At 58.9% G+C, this 24,797-nt stretch overlaps 4 protein-coding genes across 4 annotated transcripts; 2 read left to right on the top strand and 2 right to left on the bottom strand.

Annotated features, from left to right (window-relative positions):
- Nucleotides 1-105: 105 nt before the first annotated feature.
- VOLCADRAFT_104634 (uncharacterized protein) lies at nucleotides 106-7,552 on the bottom strand (the record flags this gene model as incomplete). Its single annotated transcript, XM_002950207.1, has 9 exons — nucleotides 106-440; nucleotides 3,001-3,152; nucleotides 3,705-3,758; nucleotides 4,075-4,344; nucleotides 5,082-5,336; nucleotides 5,719-5,797; nucleotides 6,415-6,599; nucleotides 6,963-7,061; nucleotides 7,370-7,552. The coding sequence occupies 9 exons, from the start codon at nucleotides 7,550-7,552 to the stop codon at nucleotides 419-421; spliced, it is 1,299 nt and encodes a 432-aa protein (XP_002950253.1). The 3' UTR covers nucleotides 106-418.
- Nucleotides 7,553-8,129: 577 nt separating this feature from the next.
- On the top strand, nucleotides 8,130-12,011 carry VOLCADRAFT_104633 (uncharacterized protein; the record flags this gene model as incomplete). The annotated part of the gene is made up of 6 exons (XM_002950328.1): nucleotides 8,130-8,158; nucleotides 8,807-8,880; nucleotides 8,977-9,464; nucleotides 9,774-9,929; nucleotides 10,799-10,903; nucleotides 11,183-12,011. The coding sequence occupies 6 exons, from the start codon at nucleotides 8,130-8,132 to the stop codon at nucleotides 11,357-11,359; spliced, it is 1,029 nt and encodes a 342-aa protein (XP_002950374.1). The 3' UTR covers nucleotides 11,360-12,011.
- A 764-nt stretch (nucleotides 12,012-12,775) lies between these two features.
- On the bottom strand, nucleotides 12,776-18,186 carry VOLCADRAFT_90688 (uncharacterized protein; the record flags this gene model as incomplete). Its single annotated transcript, XM_002950206.1, has 8 exons — nucleotides 12,776-13,068; nucleotides 13,366-13,614; nucleotides 13,761-14,069; nucleotides 14,339-14,527; nucleotides 14,719-16,212; nucleotides 16,309-16,643; nucleotides 16,900-17,004; nucleotides 17,297-18,186. The coding sequence occupies 8 exons, from the start codon at nucleotides 18,184-18,186 to the stop codon at nucleotides 12,776-12,778; spliced, it is 3,864 nt and encodes a 1,287-aa protein (XP_002950252.1).
- A 1,646-nt stretch (nucleotides 18,187-19,832) lies between these two features.
- Nucleotides 19,833-24,507, top strand: VOLCADRAFT_60404 (uncharacterized protein; the record flags this gene model as incomplete). Its single annotated transcript, XM_002950327.1, has 10 exons — nucleotides 19,833-19,964; nucleotides 20,153-20,251; nucleotides 20,823-20,921; nucleotides 21,258-21,353; nucleotides 21,776-22,121; nucleotides 22,594-22,748; nucleotides 22,999-23,172; nucleotides 23,395-23,511; nucleotides 23,730-23,963; nucleotides 24,340-24,507. Coding segments are annotated over 10 exons (1,620 nt in total), but the record flags the coding sequence as incomplete, so codon positions are not given.
- Between the last annotated feature and the right edge of the window lie 290 nt (nucleotides 24,508-24,797).

The raw sequence follows: 24,797 nt of genomic DNA, 5'->3' as shown, positions 1-24,797 counted from the left end.
CTAGCAGTAAGCAAATGTAAAGAGTATACGCTGTATAAAGGCAACGTCGGCGTGCGCAGACTCATGGATATCTGGTAACCTAATCTACTGCCAGTGGCCGCATTTGATAATACATATATTTACAAGTTACGTGCACAGGCTATCCGAGCTACACTTCTCGTTCCCCTTGCAGATCTCAGGGTTTCGCCCAAGCATTCAGACCCACAACATCTCGAATGGCCCGTCTCCAGACCTCAAGGTGATAACATCTATACCCCTGCTTCAGGTCCTAGTTCCATAGGTCCCACTGCGGAGCACAAAACACTCCCCAACACAGCCGAGGTACGAAATTAAGCAGTTTCAAGGCCGCATCGTACATGATGCACAGAAGCATAAGAGCCTAAAGAGAGAAAACTCCCAGTCGGCAACGTCGTGAGCACTAGATGAACGAATCCATACAGCTGCGGCCAAGTCATGCCACAACAACGCATCGAGCACACAGTAGATCCCTAGGCTTTCAGTTGCCAATACGCAACCCTCGCAAGCGCACTTAATGTCACAGTGCTAACGCAAGCACTCAAAAACGTGCGGGCAAACGGAAGCAAAATATCTCTGCGCAGCCGTACGTCCCCAATCCACGCCCATCCGTGTAGACGGCAGCCGTGTCGTTAGGGACCACACAAACCCCGGGAAGATTAAGCATATCCGTCTTTTCAGCCCAAACATGCGCTGTGCAGTGCACGCAAGATGTTACCGAGCACAGCCCACCAGCCGATGGCCCACCACGAAAACAACAGTGCACGCATTAAGACGCGCCTGAAGTCAGCAAACCAGTGTGCACTAGTAAAAGAGAAAACCCTCGCAGGATGGCTGAAGCCACCCAGCCACGCAAGTGCATCGCGGGCTGCAACCTGGAGCCAGCACTACCCAAACTTTCCTAAAAACGATATTCTAGGATTCACAAGCCCCTTCTTCATATGCAGCAGCACTTTAAGCGGGAAATTACGCCAATGGCCTTAGGCGGCAGCTACCTCATCGTTCAAGCCCCGACTACAGCTGACCACGCTGGACTCGAGCAAAATATTAGGATACGAAGAAGGAATTGAAGAGATACACATAAAAGATACACATCATGCTGCTGAGAGAGGTCCTAACAGAGCAAAAAGCAAGCAATAAGAGCAAGTGATGAAGGACAAAAGAAAGGGCAAGCTCCCTCATCTGCATTACCACACAATGCCGTTTCAACGCTCTGCGCGTGTGTGTTTCCTGCTCCGCAACCCAAGGCCCGCTGCATTCTCAGCCATCCCAAGCCCAGATGCCTCCAATCGCCCATCCATGCCTCGTGCGGCATGCGATCTAGCCAGACGCGCTCTCACAACCAAACACGAGACGCTGCGTGGGTGTGTCCGGAGAGCAACCAGGACCCCACCGCATTGTCCGCCATCAACTCTTCCATCCAACGTTGCATAACATGACATCATACCACAGAGCGACATCATGCAACTCGCATCCAACGCGTCCAGGAAACATCAAAAGGTACACCCACACACGGTCCCAGTAATGGGCTCCCCCTTGACCCTGAACCCGGCCATCCCCGCATGGCGGGTAGCAGCAGCCCTTAAGCACCGGTCGGTCACGCATACAACATTTCAACGCGAAGTCCACACCCCAACCATCGCCCTCCGGCAACATCCAGTAGCCACGTCCTTAAACAAAAGTCGCCGCACCGCAGCTGCACCTTCAAGTCGGTGGTGGCAAGTGCGCTGTCCACACACCTCCTTTTCGGTCACATCGCTGCGCTCTGGCCACCGGGAGCACGGAAACCTCCCTCCCCATTTTTTACTTTCCCCCTCCGTCCCCCTCTCCTCCTCCTCCACCTCCTCGGCACATCGGTCAGCGCATAATGCGGGTTAACCAACGGCACGGGACACCCTGCGACTCGTCTTTCAGGTGGTCCTTGCGACCACCTCAACGCATATGCGCCTAGTAAGAAGCACACACAGTGCGTGGCTAAATGCCGAGAACCAGTCATCTCAGCGCCCAGAAGGCCCTTCTGGGGCCCCCAACAGGCGGCCCCACCGGACAAACGCAACTCCCGATAACACAAGAAAGTGTTCCACACGTTCCACACTACTGTGGCGCAATTAGGCCGTGCCATCACCCAGGACGTCATTGCCGGCGCCACGACAACCACTGCTACTGTCACCACCAACCCCAGCATGCATACGACGCATCTCCGCCCTCCTCTCAAAGACATAAAGGTACAAAGACGGTCTCTGGTCCCTAGCACGTGAGCTGCTGGAAGGCTGATGGGAGTTCTGGTGCCCGTGCTGGTACGGTGCAGGTGGGTGGGCGGGGTCCCCTTGAGAGCCTCTCCCGGTCAGAGAGTGTGTGTGCGTGTGCTGGCTTGCGTCCCCCAGTGGTGGAACACAAAAGACACACACACACACATCCCTCACACACACGCGCCACAGATGGTTAGGGGTACTCAGATAGCCAGATCTCTCCATACGGCCGCCGAAGGAGGAAAAGACAGCTGCTCCGGAGCCGTGGCTTGATCCCACGCAGGGCCCCGCATGATGAACCTACTACACAGGCACCCGTTCCCAAAGCAAGTTGGGGGAGGCGGCTGGCTGGCCGCCATGACAAACACACACGCACACACATATATACAGCGGCGGCGCTATTACGCGCCGCTATTGCTGTTGCTCTTGGCGGACAACCCGTCCTCCTCGGGGTGGCTGCTGCCGTCAGGAACCCACCTCCGCCGCCACCATTCCCAGTGCCGCACAACAGCGCCACTCCCTAGCTCAGGTTCGCCGCTGTCGACGCACCGAGTTTGTCCGACGCCGACCAAGCTGCACCTGCACCGCATTTACCTCCACCACGTACCCGCAAGGCAGAGACGGGGCTGGGAGCTACGGAAAGAAGTAAAACCCAAATAAAACCACAAGCCGTTGCACGTAGCCGCGCCTCCATGATCAGCAGGCCGCCGCCCGGCACAGGCTGGCCCTCCCTCACGGACGTGTCCTGGCTGGGCTGGTGTTGGCCCTCACACTCCTCGGCGGGGAGCTAGGACGGCCCCGGTTTGGGGAGGCTGGTCGTGTGCTGTTGCCGCCGATGGTACTGCGCTCCAGGGGCCCGTCGTTCTCGGGTCGCCAGTGCGCCAGATCCTGATACGAGTGCGGCAGCACCCACCCAACAATAACACGTCATTGAGTACAGATTAGGGATATGATTTTTGGGCTAAGTATGGCGCTGGTGGGTAATGGGGGCGCGGATGTCACGGCAAGTAGGATGGAGTCGCTGGCAATGTCAGTGTCAACGCGGCGCCAGGTGCCGTGTAGGCTATCCCGGGGGGTGGGGGAGGACTTCTCCAAAGCGGGCAAAGCGGTTTCAACCTCAGAAACGCCTTTTGGTAGTCTTGAGTGTGTGGGCTCGCATGTAAGCGGCGTGTATGGCAGGGCGGCGAGGTCGCGTTTGCATGTGTACTTGCAAGCGAGCGGACAGGACACAGTACAAGGACGCCGTTTCGGCTTGACTGCAGACGGGAGGCGAAGGCGGTACCATTCACCACCAGCACGACAGCCGCCAAGGTGCTGCTGCAAAGGCGGCGCTGCTGCTCCCCCCTGGCCTTCCCCCTCCTGCCGCTGCTGGCCAGTGTCTACTGCAGCCCCAGCTTCCCCTCCTCCTCCTCCTCCTCCTCCTCCTTTCCGCCCACTTACCAGGTCCTTCAGGAAGCGCTGGAGTACCTTGGTGTGGTCGGGCCGGGTGGGGTCCTGCAGGGGGTGCCCGGGGGAGCCGGGGCAACGGGGGCGTTGCGGGGAATCGGCGCGAGGTGAAGGAAACGTGACCGAGGGAAAGAGAGTGAGTGTGTCTAAATAATCCGAGCCGCCGCGACGTGAGTGTGTGTGTGTGTGTGTTCGTAAGCAAAGCCGAAAAATTCTGAAAAAATCTGTTTCGCAGAAGTCACCATCATATTGACAGTCCTGGTATACTCTGTGCAAACAAGCCACATGCCATGTACATAACATAAGTTACAAACGTACCATGGGGCCGCAGTCCCTGTCCATGATCCCTCGCTCAACCCCTCACCTCATAGTCCAATCCCAGGCCGCCGCGGTACAGCCCGCCGTTGTTCCGGGGGACACGGGCCGATGCGGATGCATACACCGAGGCCAGGTTTCCGTTGCCGCCGCCGCCGGCACCGGGCCCCGCGGAACAGGCACCCACTACGGCGCCCTCCTTGCTGCCCAGGGAGATGAAACGGCGGAAAAGTTTCTTTAAGGATCCTCCCCCGGCGGCCGGTGTCTTCACGACGGGCTGGTCGCCAACCTCCGGATCGAACGCCGCCAGGTCAACTTGCTGAGGGAGCAACGCGGAGGAGGCAAGAAGGACGTCAAGGTACGGGTCGAATGGGGGTTGGGGAGGTCTGGCGGTGTCAGAGCGGGGAAGTGACTGAGGGCTGGGGAAGGAGGGTGCGCGGGGGAAAGGACGTCGTGGCCGGCAGTGGGCGGCAGTGCGAGATGATGGGCCAGGCGAGGGGGACCTCACGGCGACCAGCCAGGGCGGGTTACACCAGGTACATGCTACATGGGCCGGCGGGCGAGGTCCCGGCAGCACGGGGGCCAGTGACCGGAGCGGTGGGGTGGGGAGGTAGGGGATTATTCGCAAAGAGAAGTCAACAACACGGGCGAACACGGGCGCGGGGACGCGCCGGGGAAAGGACCAGGATGAGGCGGTGGAAAGAGAAGGTGTGGTAATGGAAGTGGAAGATGTGCGCAATCCACACAATAGCTGATCATCTGTGGCCCTAAGTCCCCCGGCTGGAGAGGTGGGGGAGCTGGTAGGACGGAGGACCCGGAGGAATCATGACATGCAAGACCGCGGACCCGGACAGCAGCACCCCCCGCACCGGTTTGCTTCTCGCCAAGCCTGCTGCCCCGCGCTCCCCGGCGTAGCTCTGCCCGAGTTACCCCACGCGGCTGCAACCCCACCTCAATTAACCGCCCCCCCCCCCCAGCACGCCAGCTCCAACCGACTGTGCTCTCCTCGGAAGCCCACGCAACCCGCCCTGCCCCGCCAATACGACACCAGCACACCTGCATGAAGTTCAGCGCCGCCACCCGCTGCGCATCCGCCTCTACCGGATCCACCACGGACCTGGGCCCCTCGCGACCGTAGCCCAGCTGCGACAGCGAGGGTCCGCCCTCCACTGACATGGCTCCGCCGCCATGTCGCGACCCGCGGGACATCCTCGCTAACATGCCCGATATCGACATACCACCGGCCCCAGCTGCCGGGTTGCTCTGCATGCTTCGCGCTCGCTGTAGGCCCCGTGCCAGGCGACTTGAAACCTGTGAATACAAACATGTATGTATGTATGTATGCAAGTCCTCTCGTCAGTAAACTGCAGCATAGGCTATTCAGTCATCCGTCTGGATTGCGGGTGTTATTAAACAGCAAACCCATGATGTCACCGTAGAACATGATTCTAGGCGCCCTACCCTTTCCCCTTTCAGCCCGGTGCGTACCCTCACACACTGCCCTCCTCTGCCATCGAACGCACATGCTCCCTGCAGACGCACCCGCAGCTCCCCACACTTCGAACTACAGCGCATGTTCCACTCTCGGCATCTCCACTGCCCGACTGCCCCGCAGACGACAAATCCCCCAAACCCGCCATTACCCACCTCTTACAGACCTGAGGCCTACACTACCAACGCGCCATCGACCCACCTGTGAAATTCGGTCCTCGTCATCCAATGCCAGGACCTCATCCTCCCGCTGCCTGGCCCGTGCCGCGTGCTTCAGCCACCTGCAGGGCACACATCATGGCAAGGCAAGGCAAGGCAAGCACCCGCCGCCGGTGAGATCCGCTGTATCCGGTCCCGGTGGACAGCTCCGTGCCAGCAAGGCCCCGCACCAGGGAATGTCCTCACTGAGGGCCTCACAGCTTCCGAAGAAGAAGAAGAAGAAGAAAGCGTGGCGTGTTTCTCTCCGAGCGCCTCGGGGCTCACCCCCTCCGTCCCCACCGGGTAATTTAAAAACCTTTCCATTCAAACGCATCGCGCATACAACGGTGTGTGTTGTCGCGGCTAGCTTCTGGTCGCCTCGGTACAATATTCTTTTGCACTCAGGGCGCCTCACCTTGGCTTCCTCCCTAATCCCCATGTCCCCATCCTGCCAGCATCGCCAACACCCGCCAACCCCACTGCTGGCTAAGCATTCTGGCGGGGCGCCAAGTCCTTCCTCACTCCCTGTGTTCTGCCCTGGTCACGGCCCAGGAGGCACCAGCACCAGCACTACCAGCAGCACGGGGTCCCAACAGGCCTCCCCTCCCAACAATTTGGAACACCGCCCGCAGGGCGCCCCGACCATCCCCTCCCCTTCCTCCCCTCTCCCCATGGCCCTCCTGCCAGCAGCTCAGCTTACCTGGCCAGCTTGAAGTGCAAGTTGAGGGACGCCACTTCAGCGGGCGTGCACAGCTCCGTGCTACCCTGCGGCACGTAAAACACTCTCAGCCCGTGAGCCACCCTCGACTCCCGTGAGCCACCCTCGACTCGCACGATGCCTTTGTCGCAAACACATGGCGATGCGGCAAAAACCTTTCTGGCGGTCTATGCCAGAACAGATCGAGGTCCCGCGTGAAAGTGCCAGGTCCAGCACTCCATCTGCCCCACCCCGCCACCTGTCTCCTCACGATACGTATTCCCTCCCGGCCCGCCTCGGGGCCCCCCTCTCAACACCGCTTCCGCCGCCTCTTCCGTTACGTAATGACTTCACCATGGCACGTTTTCCCCTTAGGTGCTCGTACGCCCCATACCCCCACACGCTTGTTCCCTGGGGCCGCGCGCCGGTCGTCCTGGCGGCATGGCGGTAGTTGGACCAGGGCCGGGCCCTGGTCCCCACCCAACGTCCAATACTTCCCACATGTAACACAAACCCCCCTAAACCGGAATTCCCGTTGTCTGGGAGCTCACCTGTATAAAGCAAGGCTGTACGGGACTGGCCCCACTGGCCACAAGCAGCTTGGCAATCTCCATGTGGCCCCGCTGGGCCGCCAGGAAGAGCGCCGTGATCTGGGTCGGGTGCATGCATGTAATGGGGTGGAGTGAATTGGTGAGCCACTGGTCGGGTAGAGTGGGGTCGCGGAGCAAGGCTCGTAATAGGTTGGGGGTAGGCGGGAAGCAGGCTGCGGTATACAAGAGGGGGAGTGGGTGGTGGTGGTGGCGGTGGTGGAGACTAAGGAGAGTGGTTGCGGCGTGGGGGGAGGCAGCAGATTGTGAAAGATCTGCCTCGTGAAGGGAAGAGACCTGAGGGCTGCGAGGCGGAAACGATGCCACGGAAAGCTGGGGATGCGCGAATACGTGAGGGTATTATTGCTGACCTGAATGACCTGAAGGAATCTAGTGCCCAGCGGACCGAGGTATCGTACGATGTCGCGTTTGTGGGTTTGGAGCTNAACGCCGGGAAGGCCCGGGAGGGCCCCCCCNCCGCCTAAGCTCCAAACCCACAAACGCTGCGTTGTACGATATCTTGGTCCGCAGCCAGCATGCCACAGACATGCCATCTGAACGAATCAGCGATGCTTGCTGGATAGCTGGCACCGCTCAGACTCGTCGAAAACGTCATGTAGCGAGGGCGGTTCCTTCAGTCTGTCTATCTGTCACCCCGGATGCCGACAGCACGTTCCATAAATATGTGAAGTGGATCAGACTCGGAAATCTTTCGGTGGAGTTTATTCGTGGTGCGCAGTGCACTCTAATGAACGGCAAACTCGATGCTGCGATGGACGGCCTCCGAGCGACAGACTCACCCCGCACACAAGCCGGCCATGCTGGTTGCGGAGCGAGACTGTTTCGTGTATGCCGCTAGTTTCGGTGATACATTGCAACACGCCTTGGATGTCACCTGCGAAATCGTGGGCCCGGGGTGCCGAGCTAATCAGCCAAACCAGGACGAAGTAAGACAGCAGCATGATATTGTCAATTATGGTTTCCGTAGTTAAATGCGACATTTCTGGCTGAGATCACTGCTCAGTCGAGCAACGCCATCCCAGCGCCTGCAACCCAGCACCTTCGCGCACCTTTGTATGCGTACCAATGCAGCCGTGGTAGCTTTGTGTTGTGACGATGAAGCCCCTGATTATGAGTTTCGATGTAGGGAGCGCTCAAAGGTGCGCGCAGCCCAGCAGGTGGCCCGTTTTCAACTAGGGGAGTCCCGATGTCCATGACCCAGCTACAGTTTGGGAATTGTGATGCCCCTCAGGGCACAGATTGCTAATTTAGCTAAGCGTCTCAGATAGCTGTATCACAGTACAGTCGCAAGTCCGGGTTCTGCCGGTCAGTAGAATCTCAATGAATTTGAAAACGGAACTCTCAGGAGCAGCGAATCATAGCAGAGTTGAATGTTGCTCAAATAATACCATAGCTTCATTTAGCTTGCTTGTACGGCAGGTGGAGACGGGCATCTTCTCTTAAGCTCGGGCGCAGCAACGTAACATGGTCGCATCCTTTTCGAGAGGGATTGGTATCTGCATAATTTGGGCTGCTCAGCTCTTGCCAATAGTGCAGCACCCCAGTTGGCAGCCATGCATACGCTAACACGTTTGGCGCCTCGCGTCCCATGCACACCATCAGGACACCCAGTAAACACTATATGCTTTAGGTACGTTCATGTCGCGCCTTCATGCGTGCTGTTAAAGGCGATTTTCTATGTATTTCGCGGTTGGCTGCTGCAACTCATCAGGCCTAGACGTTCTAGCACCGGATTATTGAATGTCAGTGAGCAGTGGTGCTCCTTTGCTCTGGCCTTCAATTTGCAGGCTAGTTGGCGCACCACTTGTTCCCAACCTTAGGGTCCCAGCGCGGGGCGCTCCAATACAGTCGACGTCGTCAGGTGCGCATATGTTATATGCATTATATTTGGGGTCTGTCCTGAGCTTCCTTTACTTCTGCTGAACCGTGTGTGAAATGGCCGGTTGGCACCACACAGATACGGAGGCGCGCACATCATCACCGGATACAACAGCACCAGCTGCCCTTTCTGAGCGGGGCAGCAGCGGTTCAGACCCGTCGGTGAGCGGCCGGACCCTCACCGGCGGTAGCAGCGGCAGCGGTAGGGACAGCAGCAGCGGCGCTTCCTCCTCATTTTCCTCCTCATCTTCCTCGTCTTCCGGATCCCCAAGCTCCAGCTCGGACTATGTTAGCGCATTCGGACTTCGCATCAGCAAGGACGACCTCCTAACTATCGCGCTGGCCGTGGCGATATCGTACGGGATACGGACTTTCGTGGCAGAGCCCCGCTTCATCCCGTCTCTATCCATGTACCCCACCTTTGATGTGGGTGACCGGCTCATAGCCGAGAAAGTCACCTACAGCTTTATTAGGTGCGACAACGTGTCTGCAACGACGACAGCAGCGCGGGATGCCGGGTTCAAACCAGGATGTTTAGCACGGCGCAGGCCTGCGAGCCCAGGTCGTGTGAGTCTCACGCGGCCGCATGCCCGAGCGTCCAGGACCCTGTGCCGCGGCGCGCTGCGATACCCAGCATCATATTTCTTTTCCTATTCTTTGTACGTTTGTCCACTAGTGCCTGGCTTGGCATCAATCTTCGGTCCTTTCCACCGTTCCTAGCTCCTTGGAGCCGCGAAAGAGTCCTCTTTTGCGCCTTCCGTTGTCAGGCCGCTTTTCACGGGGCCCCGCCCTGGGTGCTTCGTCTGCCAAATGATCTTCAACATTTGGGTTCGCACTCCCACAGCCTTCCTCCTTTCCTCTTTCCTCCCTTGTCAGCACCTTTTCCTGACCGCAATTTGCTGCAGGGACCCGGTGCCGGGCGACGTGATCATCTTCCACCCGCCAAAGGAGATCTCCCCGGAGCCCTCCATCTTCGGAGATGACAACGTCTACATTAAGCGCGTGGTGGCAGTCGAGGGAGACACCATTGAGGTGAAGCGTCTAGCGCCATTGAAACGCTTGGGATTACATTTGTGTAGAAGTGTCACTGATGTTCTGGCTACGAGGGCTTTCATGCGTGTGGGGGACTCGCCGTAAAGCATGTGGCTGTGGCTCACATGTTGCGAGCTGCTGCGTCCGTCGGCATGTATTTGGGAAGGGAGGTCACTTGGAAGCAACGTTCCCGTGGGACAGCGAAAGTGGCAAGGCAGGTGAGACACCTGCAAGAGGTTCGCTGTCCATATCGCAACACCTCCCCTCTGAGGAAGGGGTGTCGTCATCTGGTAATCGCTTCTCCAGTGAAGGAGAGGTCTTGGTGCATCTAATGGGTCAAGATCAGCAACATTTAGGGACTGAGAGACGGCAGGATCAGAGAAACGCGGTGTTCCCACGATAATTATGGTGTGGGACGGGTCGTATTTCCGCCTAGGGCCAGGGGTAGAAGCTTCTGTGGAACCTCTGTGGCCGCCGAGGATGATCTGGCTCTTTTTCTTTCCTTTTCCCGAAGCTGAGGGACAACCCTGCCGAGGACCACTCTGTGGCTCGTAGGGGGACCTGACGCGGAGGCACAGCCCGAACTGAGGCCGCCACTGGAGTGTCGAGAATGTGGGCATTATAGGATGGGATTCCATACCGGGTGTCGCACATGGGCGCCTGTTTCCCGTTTTCCTATATTGCTCCTATAACACGTAGGTTTGATAGGTTAGGTTGTCCCAGTACGGAGTTGTGTACAAGCCCCGGGGACCTGCTTGCTTTTCTCGCACCTAGCAGGCTGTGTAGTGCGTCTTCGTGTCGTCCCTTATCTTGATGTTACCCCGAAATGCAACCGATTGGAATGCTGGCCTGTTTTGTTTTAATTGCAGGTCCGTAACGGCCGGACATACGTCAATGGAGTCGCGCGCAACGAGCCATTCATCGCGGAGCAACCCCTGTACGAGATGCCGAAGCTTGTTGTGCCTCCAGGGGATGTGAGTGAAGGGCATCACGGAATGGAAATGCCATGTGACGGGGTGCCAGCAGGTTGCGTGTATCAGTCGATGGGCGGACCAACATGTGGAATTGCAGGTGTCCGTTCGCCTTTCCACCTTAATCTGCGGCGTTGTGCTGTTTGGCAGTTCCCATGGGCTGAAGAACCCTTAGCATTTTACTAGGACCGTAACCGCCTTCAGAATCGATCTCTGGCGTCCAGGATTCTACTCAAGTAAATGTATTTTTGGCTCTTGGATTTTGACCCAACTACCCCTCAGGTCTTCGTGATGGGCGATAACCGCAATAATAGCTACGATTCGCATCTGTGGGGGCCCTTGCCCAAGGAGAACATTGTGGGGCGCGCTGTGGTGAAGTATTGGCCGCCATGGAAGATTGGCGGACTGCAAGACTACACGGAGGTTACACCCGGAACGGCGCGGGGCACGGGGCCCTAGCATCACAGCAATAGTCGTGTTTTACATAGCTCCGATGGTTCACATTTAAAATGGGCCTCGGGCATGGATTAATCACTAGAGGAGCTAGTAATGGGGTGGCTGGCCTCACCCCGGGCTCCGCGTGACCTCGATAATTACTAGTCTGGCACATTGACGAGGAATATAGAACTGGTAGTAAATATGTGGAGCAATTTTATCGTGCCGGCTGAAAAAGCACGGAGTGCAGAGCAGAGGAAAGCTGGAGCATGGAGTGCTTGCGGCTCCTAATTACTAAGTCTGAGAGCGCTGCAGGTCATAAATGGTGTAGCATTTAAGAGCGGTGAAAGGAAATGAGGGCATTGGAACACTCGTTCTGCCCTCTTTAAGGAGTATCCTGGGAGAGTAGCTGCAAGACTCTGACTCGGTGGCATGCAGGAGGATATCCGTGTGCGTCGGGCGAGAGAGGAAACTGAGTTGCTCTTCGTGTCGTCACGGGCAATACTCTGGAATTTTGCGGGGCTCGAGCCATCGGCGCCATGCAATATGGCCGCAGATGAAGTTTTGTTGCAACAGTCAGAATAGGCTCATGGCTGACGGCTGGAAAACGTCTTAAAAAGGATTATTTTAAGACTCGGACGAACTGAATAATTTCAGGTGTATGAACGTACCCGTCAAAATTCCGCTTCCCTTGCAACTAAGGCGAAAAGAGTGCATTGCCCTGTGCTTGCCCCGTTTGCGGAGCTTGGCACGGTCAAACTTAGCGCGGATCCATCATCGAGGTAGAAGCTTCGTAGCGAAGACAGCTTAGCCTCAGTAACAGAAACACCGCCAGGTGATGTAACCCTCCCAGTTTACCATCAAACACATATAGAGGATGAGGCGACACATGTCCGCCCCCTCTTGCACCACTGGATGACCTGAAGAGCCTTCGGCGCGCAGCAGGCACTGTGTAGCGGGTCGCACATCTCACACCGCCATTCCCAAAGCATCTCAAGCCATGGAATTTTAATTTAATTCCCCGACCCGTGCGGAGCAATGCAGCGCTCGCCTCCCTTCTGCCTTGCGCCAAACAACAAGACCACACCAAGAATCAAAGTCGGCTAAAGAGCCTCACCAGCCACCGCACGAACTACTGGCTTCCTCACAAAGTAACCTCATCCATGCAAAGCCCCTCAGTGCCTTCTATACCTTGCATCCCCCCAAACATCCCCTAAACGGGCCTGCCTTGGCAAGTATGTATTATCCCTGCTTTACTCCGAGATTGTGCAGTCCAACAGACACGCGGTGCCTTTTCCCTCGAGGCAAAAGCAAAGCCGCCCCGCTTGCCCAAGGGTTCCGGAGTCACAAGTGCTCCGAACGGTGTGTTAATAAGCACGCCAGCCATAAAACACCAAGGAGCGCAGGAAGACGCTAACAAAGCATGAACGTAATGCCTACCTACGCCCCTTGTTCCTTGATGCTGTCACCCGGCGTCGGTCGCCGCCTGCCGCACCAATGCTGAAACCTTCCCCACCGGCAGGCGGCGCTGCCCCAAACGAGGGCACCGGTGCTGCCGTCCCAAAAGTCGGCGCTCCCATGGATGGCGGGGCTCCGAAAGCTGGGGCTGCTTGTTGCGCGGTGCCGAAGCTTGGCGCTCCACCGAAAGAGGGCATTGTGGCAGAGGGGTTCTGCTGCGGGACCCCGAAGGAGGGTGCTGGTGCAGGAGCGCCAAAGGACGGTGTCGCGGTAGGCTGTGGCGCACCAAATGCGGGTGCACCCATCGAGGGCTGAGGTGCTGTACCTACGGGCCAGCAGGCGGGAGCAATTTTAAGACATGAGCCATGTGCATGAGCTTGAGGACACCACAGCCACCTTCACGGTGATGCAAAAGAACGGGCATGGAGCCCAGCTAGAAGTATTGGGCCGTCTGGAGGTAATGGAAATAGCTGCAAGTCCGCGGACATAAGAGGAAAAAGGGATACGAATAGATAGATAGATATGCCTGCCCAACGCATCGTTTAGTGAGTTCCGTAGTCATCAACGCTTACCGAAAGCGGGTGCTGCCGTGGCCCCAAATGGAGACGACCCCGCACTTGGTGCCCCAAACGCCGGAGCAGCTGCGCCGGCCCCAAAGGCTGGTGCCGAGCCCGCTCCGAACGCCGGCGCCGCACTGACGCCGAACCCGGGAGTTGAGCTGGTACCAAAGGCCGGGGGGCCTGCACTTGATCCAAACGTAGGTGCTGAGCTCGAGCCAAAGGCAGGGGCTGATGCGGCGCCAAAGCCGCTGGCTGCGGGAGCTGCATGGCATACACCCAGGTGGCACACAGCTTTTTCTACCACTTCATTACTGCAATACTTGTTTCGGTAAAGTTATGCATGTGACTTCTTACATCCCGCGGCTCAGTTCACTTAAGTACATACACATAAATATGTATGCGCCCACCTGAGCCAAAACCAAATGAAGGCGTGGAACTCGTTCCAAAGGTGTTCGGAGCAGGGGATCCAAACGTCGCCGGTGCAGTCCCGCTAGAGCTGCCGAAGGAAGGTCCGGACGAAGCAGTCCCAAAGCTCATAGTGGCAGGTGCGCTGCTGCCGCCGAATGTGAGTGCCGGCACTCCGCCGGCGGTGGGCCCAAACGAGAAACCAGAGGCGGCCGGAGCCGTGGTCCCGCCGGATGCGGCATTCGGCTGCGCTGACAGTGCAGGGGCAGCTGTGCTGCCGAAGCTGATGGACGCCGCCGATTGAGATGTGGCTGAGAGAACGACGGGAGAAAGAGGAGGATTGCAGACGGGCAATTCATTCTCAGAGACTTGGTCAAGGTGGCTTGCGGTACTGCCAGAGAAGTTAACAGCGACAGAATCTGAAAAAGTCCGTCCGGCAGAGATTAGAAGTCACGCTGATAGTACGTTACACTATGGCGCAGCGACAAGCCATGCGCACTTCAGTACACCGTTAGATCCGTCGTGCCTGCACACGCATGCCTGAATACTGTGCTGCTGTGCTGAGGAAAGCCTTTCGCACCTGTGCCAAACCCGCCGCCGAAAGTGGGTGTCATGGACGCCGCACTCGTTGACCCGAACGCCGGCGCACTTGCGGAGCTACCGAAGCCCTGTGCGCTGGTGGCTGCGCCAAATGCAGGCGCACTCGCAGGGGCACCGAAGGTTGGTGTGCTGGCTGCGGCTGGTGCAGGGAATGCACTCGTAGCCGCACCTACACGTGAAGCGGTAAGCCAGGAGTGGAAAAAGTTTAAGGGAATGGCCCCGGATTCCTTAGCGGACGGTTCTCCGCAGAGCCAACGGACTCAGCATCTCATTTGAGCCATAACAAGGATGAAAAAATGTCAAGAGATGTCGAGAATCGACCGCAGCTAATCCTATCAGAATGGCTGCACCATGACGCACCCCCAAAAGGCGACGGTGTCGCACCAAAGCTTGGGGTGACTGCCGCCGCCCCGAATGCAGGGACTGAGCTGCCAGACGGCGAGGGAGTTGAAGACATCCCAAAGCCGCCAAACGACGGTGCCGGCGCCGCGCCGCCGGGAGCGGCAGCAGGAGCCCCCAACGTGGGCGCGCCAAAAGAAGGGGCGGCCGGGGCCGCGCCGCATGATGATCCAGTTGCTCCCGTGGCGGGCGCTGAAGAACCAACGCCAAAGCTGAAGCCGCCTGTAACAGCCGGCGCGGCAGTGCTCGTCGCAGGCAACCCAGCTGTTCCCACGGCCGGTGCCGCCGCTGCACCAAAGGTCAGCGTCCCTGTCGTACTGCCGAAGCCCGTTGGCATACCAAGCGCCGGCATGGCGCTGCTTGCCGCCGCGGACGCGGCAGAAGCTGCAGTGGCACCGAAACCTCCGCCGAAACCACCGAACGTCGGCAAAGATGGGGCTGTGGCTGGGGCTGTAGTACTGGCCGTGGAGACGCCGAACGTTGGCGTGGCTCTGTCACCGGAGGATGCGGAAGCCGAGGAAGCAGTGCCGAAGGAAAATGACACGCCGCCACCGGCGCTACCTCCGGTAGTGGTGGCCCCGAAGGCTGGTGCCGTGGGCGCCCCTACTGCGGTTGCAGCCGTCGTATCCTCCGCGCCAGCGGCGCCTCGCGTCATTCCACTTGCAGCAGCAGCCGGAACTGCAGTCGAAGAGGTACCGAAGGTGAACGGCTGCGTGGGAGTGAGTGAATTGGAGGCCGCTGCGAAGGGATTAGCTGGCTGGGTTCCAGTCGCTGAAGCGGGTGCTGTGCTGCTTATGGTGGTTGTGGAGGTGCCTGCACCGCCGGACGAGAAGCCCCGAGTCGTAATCCCTGCAGCGGGCTGCGTGGATGTCTCGATTGCAGCTAGCTGTGCGGCGGTGGTAGGGTTCCCGCTACCGAAACCGGGAAACGTTGCTGGCGCTGTACCGAAGCTGAACCCGGTTGATGCGGCGGGCTTCACAGCAGCATCCGTGCCCGCACTGCCGCCCGTACCACCTGTCACCGTGCTGGTGGACGTCTCGGCTGGTTTCAACGCGCTGGCAGATGCTAGGAGGTTCGCTGCAGATGCTGGTGCGGCAGGCGCCGAGGCTCCAAAACCCGAAAAGCTTGGTGCAGCGGGCGCAATGCTGATGCTGGGTGCCACGCCTGTAGCGCCGGCGGTCCCGGTAGATAACCCTGCCGCGCTGGTGCCTGAACCGCAGCTAAAACCAGCAGCGGTAGGTGCTGGCGTCACAACGGCGGCACTGCCAGCTGGAGCAGGGGCAGCGGTCGCCGCAGCTGTGCTGGCACCGCCAGCTGGTGCCGAGCTAGCGGCGGGTTCAGCAGGTGCGCCTCCCGCGCCCGTGGTGCTTGTCGGCGTAGCCGCTGGTGCCGCTACCGCATTGCCGAAAGAGAAGCCCAGAGGCACAGCCGAACCGCCCGCAGGCGCGCTTGGCGCTGCGGATGGAGGAGCGACAGCTGCCGTGGTGCCAGGAGCTGTAAGAGAGCCAAACAGGTTAGGTGCTGCGGGAATAACCGCCGCGGCTGACCCACCGGCTGCGCCACTTGGAGCGGTACAGTTACCTTCGCCTGTACGTGTAGCTGCGATGACCGGCGGGGCAGCAGCTGCGGGAGCTTCTACAGGCTTGGATGCATCCGCAGCGGAGCCTGCTGTACGGGACAGCAGCCCTGCGCTAGGCGTGCCATTCTCTGCGCCGCCGCTGCTTCCAGCTTCTACAAAGCTAAAGCACGGAAGCGGGGCTGGCGGCGATGCCGCTGTGGTGGTGACGGCGGGCGCTGGTGGAGGCGGCGTGGCCAGGGCCAGTGCTGTCGCAGCTGCCTTGCCAAATAGGCCCGACACGGCGGCCGGTGTTGCGACGCCCAAGGTGCTGCAGGGAGCAGGGAGGATGAGAAGCAACGTGAAAACGACTGGTTGCAGGCTGCAAATCTTGGCCATGGGATACAGCGGGGAATGCCCAACGACCCGGCAGCCAACGTGAGTGCAGTGCTCAGAAATGCCCGTTCGCACGCACTGTGCCGCGCGAGTTCACCACAGCGCTTCTGAAACGAATTCGCTAGGTGAATGCATCAGGTTGCACAGATTTGCAGCGCCGGATCCTGCGGCCTCGCCTGCGGGTTGCTTACCTAGCCTGCATGCCGTTCCCTGCGCCCGCTGCTCCGGGCTCCAGGACGTCGTCGTCCTCATCGTCATCATCCGGTCCGCCCTCGTACCAGCGTTTCTGGGGTCGCCTGCCGCAAAGGCAGCAAAATCCCCGTTGGAGACAGTGTCAGTCCGCGACCTAGCAATGAATGCTACAGATTGATCAAGCACAGAAAACAAACTAAACAATCTACACGAGGCACTTCATGTGGAAGGTGCTCGTTTCATCACTGGGAAAAGGAAAGCAGGAAAGGTCCAGCCAGTCCACTGGGCCTCCCAGGCGACCATAGAAGAACTCATTGCAAGGATGCGGTGCGGGACGATGACAGCCGTGGGTGCAAAAGCCAAACAGCGCAGCGGCCTCTACGCCCCAGCGCGGACCTGATAGATGCGGATCGTGGCTGCACCGATGTGCCGCCACGCGCCCCCGTCCGGATGGTGCTCACGGACAGCCGCACAGCACGTTGCCACTGCATCCGCCCCGCGTCCTGAAGGATAGATCCAGCGCCGCCGTCACCACCTGTACCACCGTCGCTGGAGGCCGTGCTGCCAGCAGCCGGTACTAGGGAACCAGCCCCGGCCCCCTCACCGCCGACACCGCCGCCAGTGCTGCTGGCTGGGACAGGAGGCCTGCCGCTGCTGCCCATCCCCAGGCGAGAGCTGAACGGTGTAATTCCACACCGAAACGAATCTGTTGAAAGTTGAGGGTTGCGTGGCGGCGGCAGAGACGGCGGGGCGCCGGTTGTGCGGGCGCCAGCGTTGGGCTTCAGCCACCAGGGGCCGGTGTGGGGCCCAACGGAGGCACTTCCATGGTGGCGCTTGCTAGAGCGGTAATCCGAGCTGTCAAGGGGTGTCTCGCGGGGCGCTGCGGCTGGGGTGAAGTGCTGGTAATTGCTGCTGGAAGGCAGCCGGCTGAGCTCCGCGAAGGGAGGTGGTGGCTCCTGGTCGTGTAGCTCACTTGCGGGCCGTTTGCCAGGTTTGCGCGCAGAGATCAGGTATGAGGTACCCACGTCTTTAACGACGCTGCCGCCGCCGGCGGCCTCGCCAGCCCGCCGCGGCGGGCTCATAAACCCAGCGCGCGTATCGTTGGCAACCGCATATGGCGCCGGCTCCGGGACTTGGGCACGGATATAAGCTGTTGGTGGCTCTTTTGGGCGAGGCGGTTCGACACCTGAGGTGCCAACAGCATTAGGGGTGCCTACGGGCGCATAGATTTCAAGCGTCCTCACCAGACAAAGGACCACAATCATCCACCCATGGCTGAAAGCCATAGTTCGATCAACTGGTTCAGGACATGGCCTTACCTTTCTGTTCTGTGAACCCAGACACCCAACCGCGAACCGCACGCAGCATTCCCAAAAGGTGCCCGCAACGCGCTTGGGTCTAGATAAAAAACTTCAGAATACCCCTGAGACACCTGAGACAGGACGACAAGTATAAGCAATCACCAGAAATTCCCTCCGAACTATTTCAAATATACCAGCAAAGGCGCCCTAGACAGGTTGGGAGGTAAGGATGTTTGTGTAAAATAGAATATCATTTGTTCTAGGTGAACAGATGTGGACTCTTTCAATTTGAGCATGTGTTGGTCATGTGCAAACCAAAAGCTTGGAACTGGGTGTGAAGAAACAAATGAGCAGGCGAAACCTACGGCTAAGATCAGTATGACTAGCGTGATGTTCACTTATTGAGGCACCTTACAGGAAATTTGGCGACAGTTATTCACGGAAATGTACGTGGCGCGCCGGATAGACAGCTCCTGGCAGGACTGATGCAATGGGCCTCTTAAGTCATTGGTGGCAATCTTCATCAAACCACTGTCAATATAATAAGTTACAAAAAGGCAGGGTTGGGTTAACAGGTTCGCATCTTGTACTAGACATGTCACGTGCAGGTTGTCCCAAGGGTCCAGGTCAAATCTACTCGCGACTCTCCTGGCATGCACCTGCATTGCTGGAAAGCTACGACGAGCATGGTCCCCAGACCTCGAAGGGCATGGGCACATTTCAATCCGGAGTCTTCAAACATCTTGCCCCTAGGTGGCCTTCACATGTGCAAGGGGGAAATGTCTACATTACATTGTTACAACCAAGCAAGTAATTTTTTCCATGTACGTGTCCTCTCTGTCGTTCATAGCATTCTGGCATGTCCCATGCGAGATGCAGTGATGGCGGCATGGCACTAACCTACAGTCCGTTGCCCGCTGGCAAGGGCCGTACCCTAGCCTCCAGCGGCCGTGTTTCGTGTGCCATACCGCTCTTGGAACTAGCTCATCGGCCATGAACACAATACAGCAGAAACTGCCTTCGCATACATCTGCATAACTGGTCACATGGCAAAGGAGCTCCAGGAAGGCCGCTAAATCCTACCTGCCAAGGTGCCTGGAAAAATCTGAACCATATATACAAACACAAGCATCTTCGTGCATGTACATGTTTTACTGGTATGCTGAGAATTGGAACTTGGAGGGGCCTCTTGAGTCCTGTGTCGGCCATCTCGGGATATGGAGCAGCCCATTTGGATTAAAGTGCGTCCCCTATAACAGTTGTTATTGCACTCAAAAGAAGTTTTGCGCTCCTTTTCAACTGCACTTATCGCACCGGCTGGATTTGGGACAACGTGCCTTGCCTTCCAGTGCTGGGCAAGGAGAGGGATTCAAGCCCGCCTACCAATATACAGTCGAAGATGTATAGTTGTCAGAGCAGGTGGATTTCATGCAGGAATAACAGTTGCGGGGTGCTGCGAAAATGCGTGCGTCACACAAAATGGATCAATGATACCACTTTCCCTGCAGTTAAGGACTTGGTCAGAAGGCACAATGTTCTTATCACGGAGAAAATAGGCTTGACTGGTAAGCTTTTGGTGTCAGTGGTTGGGACCGTTGGCAAGTCGCATCATCTTTGACCAAGCATAAGCTAAGGGATCGACCGCAGGCATTGATTTGCTAAGAAGATCATGTAACGTGGAACTTGCTTACGACTTAACGCCAGAGGAGCTTTGCGCAAAGGCACCGGAGCTCGATGCCTTGATTGTGCGCAGCGGGACAAAGGTGCGTTGTGCTGCCTCGGGTAAAAACATTAAGCAAGCAAAGTGTCAACAGCGACATTGAGAGCAGTCACCTTATGCTGGCTTTACCTTCCTGACCCATACGTGCTGGGCATGGCAGGGTCTATCGCAACGAACTTTTTGCGCTACCTACGTGTCCTTTCCACGATGTCGCCAATTTCTCCCTGTCAGGTGACCCGTGCAATATTCGAGGCCAGCAGAGGCCGACTTAAAGTTGTCGGGCGAGCCGGCGTGGGGGTCGACCACGTCGACCTCACAGCGGCGACCGAGGTACGCCTGGTACTGGGTAGCGGGTAGCGGGGTACCGGTGACGTAGCTAAGCTACAACCCCAACCGTGATGCTTCAGGGGAGGCGGTCTCAATCCTGCCCGCTCATCCTCAGTACCACAACCAGAACGGCAGTGCTGCCATACGCACACCCTTCACCGCGAGCATATACCCGCCCACACAGCCTCATGCCTACCACCCTTCACCCGCCTCACCCCCATGCAGCTACTGCATCCACCAGCTCACTTACATCCTCACATATACGGGCCCCCCCGAGGGGGGTTCAGGATGCCAGGGGTTCAGGAACTCTATAAAACACACTCCCCCCCCCGGATTGTTTTTTTTTGGGTTGTAGTGCCGCACCAGGTAGCCCCTCGCTTGGCAGTGTCGGGCTGTTGTCGAAACGCGAACCAGCATGCGCTGCAACCTTTGGATGTGTTCTGTGTGTGTGTGTGTCCGTCACCCCAGCATATGTTTCCATTCGTCCGGGGAACGGGGCCCCTCGCCAGCGTCGTTGCGGTATGAGTGTTCCGATTCAACTCCCTCCCGCGGCTGTACTCCTACTTTGCCCCAGTACGGCTGCCTTGTCGTGAATGCACCCACGGCCAACACGCTGGCGGCAGCTGAGCACGGCATAGCGTTATTGTGTGCTATGGCTCGGAACATTCCCCAGGTGGGATTGGGTGGGACGCGGCTAAGGCTCTTCTGGTGAATGTGAGCTTGGGACGGTAGGCACTGACAAGCCGTTGGTCCTACTACTGAACAATAACTGCTAACTGCCAGCTGCCAACGTCTCACTGACATGGCTCACGTCTCCCCCCCCTCGGGGGGGCATTGCCTTGCATGCATGGGGCGAGAACTCGACCTACACGGCCACTCCCGCTGAGTCCCCCGCCCTCCAACCCGCACATGACTTCCCCCGGTGAGGCGGGCCATCTCCTCCCCCTGATCCAATACCAAAACCCTGAAACCCTAAAGGCCTGATGGAATGGACCCCCCGCCAATGAAGGCAGATGCTGCCATGAAGTCGGGCAGGTGGGACCGAAGCAGCTTCCTCGGGACGAGCCTGGCGGGGAAGACGTTGGCCGTTTACGGCTTTGGAAAGGTACGGCAAGGCGCAATGCAGTACGGTACGAGAGTCTGGAGTGCCGTATGTCATACGCGTGCCTCGTGAAGCACATCTCCTCCGTGCTTTGGATTCATCGCGTATCCGGCCCCCGGCCCGCAGGATTCGACCCCGGTACCTCATGAGAAACTCGATGATGTTGAATATTGGATTGACACACCCACGATATCTCTGAACTATGATATGAGGGAGAACTATACGGGCCGAGAGGGCCCCTGGAGGCCGTGACCTCCTCATCCTCATCCTCATGTGATACCCCCACTTCACCTCCGTGTCTCCGAATTTCTTACACCTCTTCGCAACCCTGGATTTGCCTTCAGTTGCAACAGCTACCTAATCACCCCAACCGCCGCAACGAATCCCAACCTAATCCAATGGCCACTTGCGAATGGCCCCTTCAGGTTGGCTCGGAGGTGGCGCGGCGCGCCAAGGGCTTGGGGATGCTCGTCCTCGCGTACGACCCGTACACATCGAACGAAAAGGCCGCCGCGCAGGGCGTACAGCTCGTGTCCTTCGATGTGGCCTTGTCTTCGGCCGACTTCCACTCCCTCCACATGCCCCTCACCCCCATCACCAAGGGTATGTTCGGGGAGTATGCCTTTCGCCGCATCAGGCCCGGCAGCCGCATCATCAATCTGGCCCACGGAGGGGTGATTGACGAGGGCGCCCTGCTGGGTGCCCTGGAGGCAAGGGTGGTAGTACAGGCCGCACTGGACGTGTTCCTGAAGGAGCCGCCTGACTTCGAGGGTGAGTGCGTGTGTGTGTTTTGGGGGGAGAGGTAGGGTCGGTATGTGGGTGTGTGTGCTGGTGTGTACATGAGAGAGAGTGTGTGTGTGTGTGTGCACATGTATGTACATGTGTATGCGTGTATGTGTGTACGTAGATGGCAGGGCTGAGCTGCTGTGACTATGAGTATGTATGTGTTATGTGTATGTGTGTTTTTGTGTTCTGAGCAAGGTTCAAGGGAAACGAGTCGAGGTTGCTGGGTGTGTGCGTGGGTATGTATGTGTGTATGTGCAATTGTCGTGTTCCTCCCTTCCTGAGCGAAGGAAGGAACCCCGCCCCGCCCCGCCCATACACACTCCCCACCCCGCACAAACCCCCTCTATGGCCCTCCACCTCTCCAACTTTGCTTCTCGCAATTAATGCCCTCTCCTCTCCACCTCCGCCCCTGCACCCCCTGCACCCCGTCCCCCCCGTCCCCGTCCCCGTCCATCAGACCACCCCCTCATCTGCCGTCCCGACGTCATCTGCACCCCCCACTTGGGCGCCTCCACACTGGAGGCTCAGGAGGGTGTGGCCACGGAGGTGGTGGAGGCGGTGATGGAGGCGCTGGCCGGCAGGCCGTGCAGCAATGCTGTGAATGCACCTATGGTGGGGGGGGAAGAGGGGAGGGGAGCAAACCATGGTTACTTCTCTCCTGCTGGGGAAGGGAAGGGGAAAGGGGGAGGGAAAAGAAGGGGTGTCCTCTCGGGTGCACATCCCGGCCTCATGTCCAGCTGCAGGAAGATATTGGGGCGGTCGGGGGTTGGGGGTGCGAGAGGGGTGGCCGGGAGCTGTCCCCCCACCCCTTTTTCCCTACCATCCCTTCTACCTCCCCCTCCCCCGCCGACCCGGCCGCCAGGTACCCCTGGAGCTGTTGGAGGAGTTGCAGCCGTACATGGCCCTGGCTGAGGGTCTGGGCCGGGCGGCGGTGGGCTTGGTGGGGGATCGCGGGTTTGCTGACCTGGCCATCACGTACTCCTCCCCCCGGGGGGATGACCTGGACAGCCGGCTGCTGCGGGCTATGGTCATTAAGGTAAGGGGGGAAGGGGGTGTGTAAGGGGGTGTAAGACCTGTAAGGTATTGGGAGCTGTTTCGGGGTGTTGTTATCTGCAGTAGCTGGACCGTGTAAGGGCGGGATAGGGGGCCGCCGTGGTGGGATGGGGCGGGGGACAGGGGGGTCGATTCAGCCCTAAGTACTCACTGCACATGTAACCCCCCTCGGCCCCCCCCCCTCCCCCCCGCCTGACCCCCCCAGGGTGTGTTGGAGGGGACCACCACCGCCCGGGTCAACTACGTGAATGCGGACCTGCTGGCCAGGAACCGGGACCTTAAGATCACGGAGGTGCATGTGCGCAGTGGGGACGGAGGCCAGGTGGGCAGGGGGGGAGGGGAGGGGGAGGGGGAGGGGAGGTGGGGGAGTTGCCGATGAAAGGTGTTGGGTAATGGTAGGGATCCAGCTATCCTGGATCCAGTGCTGCTGTTGGTGGGGTGGGGCTTCCCCTTTGCCCCTCCGTCCGCCCCAAGGTCCCTCTTCCTCGCCCGCTGTCCGTTTCCTTCCTGTCCTCCCTTCCCCCAACTCCCCACCCCAAGGTGTTGTCCAGCATGTCGGTGGCTCTGGGCACCAGTGACTCCCGCTTCTCCGCCGCCGTGGACCGCACTCAGCGCATCTACGTGGAGGGCAAGGTGGCGGGGGGACAGCCCTTCCTCACAAAGATTGGCAACTTCGATGTGGAGCTGGCGATGGGCGGCTCGGTGCTGCTCACGCGGCAGAGGGACCAGCCGGGCATCGTGGGAGGAGTGGGCATGTTGCTGGCCAAGGACCAGGTAGGGGAAATGGAGGGGGAGGGGGGGCTGCAGGGGGAATTGAGAGGAGGGGGGGTGTTTTGGCCGCAACTATAAGCCCCCTCGCAAGCTCCGGAACCAGGTGTACTGAGACACGTTCGCAGCACACACACGGGTTGCTCTCTTGCCTGTGATACGCGAAATGTTCGTCACGGCGCGTGGCACTCCCGGCTCGGGGGTATCTATACACAAACACACACAACCCTACCACACCAGGCACACACCCCCGGGACCCCTTCCTCTCCCCCCGCCGCCACCACCATTTGCGCCGTACACGCGGGGTCCTGGGGACTGCGCACCATCAAGTCGTACGGTAAATCGTCTGTCGAACTGTCTCCCTCCTCCCCCGCCACCCTAGGTCAATATTTCCTTCATGACGGTGTGTCGTACTGCCAAGCACCGTGAGGCCATCATGGCCATCGGCATCGACAGCGAGCCCTCCCTGGAGACCCTGGCGGCTATCACGGAGGTGCCGGGGGTGATGGAGGTGACGGTGTTCAAAGAGGCCGTGTCGCCACAAGTGTGATGATGGTGGGGATGGTGACGGGCGACGGAGGCCCCCACCTACCTACCCACCCACCTAGGGGAGGGGCACGGGGGAATACGGCCACGAACTTAGAGCCGAGGGCAGGTGGCGGGAAAGGCTAGGTGCCAGATCCTAGGTCAGGACAGGGCAGAGCGGGTGTAAGCGAAGCAGCAAGGGGGGGTGGTGAGGTCGGTAAGGCGCGCACACGGCGGTGTGTTCCGGCCCTCCCCCGTCACCCGGTGCACCTGGCAGTGCGTGTGCCGGTTCACCGCGGCCACCACCACCCAGTG

The sequence above is a fragment of the Volvox carteri genome, assembly GCF_000143455.1.
Source record: "Volvox carteri f. nagariensis unplaced genomic scaffold VOLCAscaffold_18, whole genome shotgun sequence".
Taxonomy (NCBI): Eukaryota; Viridiplantae; Chlorophyta; class Chlorophyceae; order Chlamydomonadales; family Volvocaceae; genus Volvox; species Volvox carteri.
The sequence above is the reverse complement of the archived record's forward strand: the minus strand, read 5'-3'. Positions and strand labels throughout refer to the sequence as shown.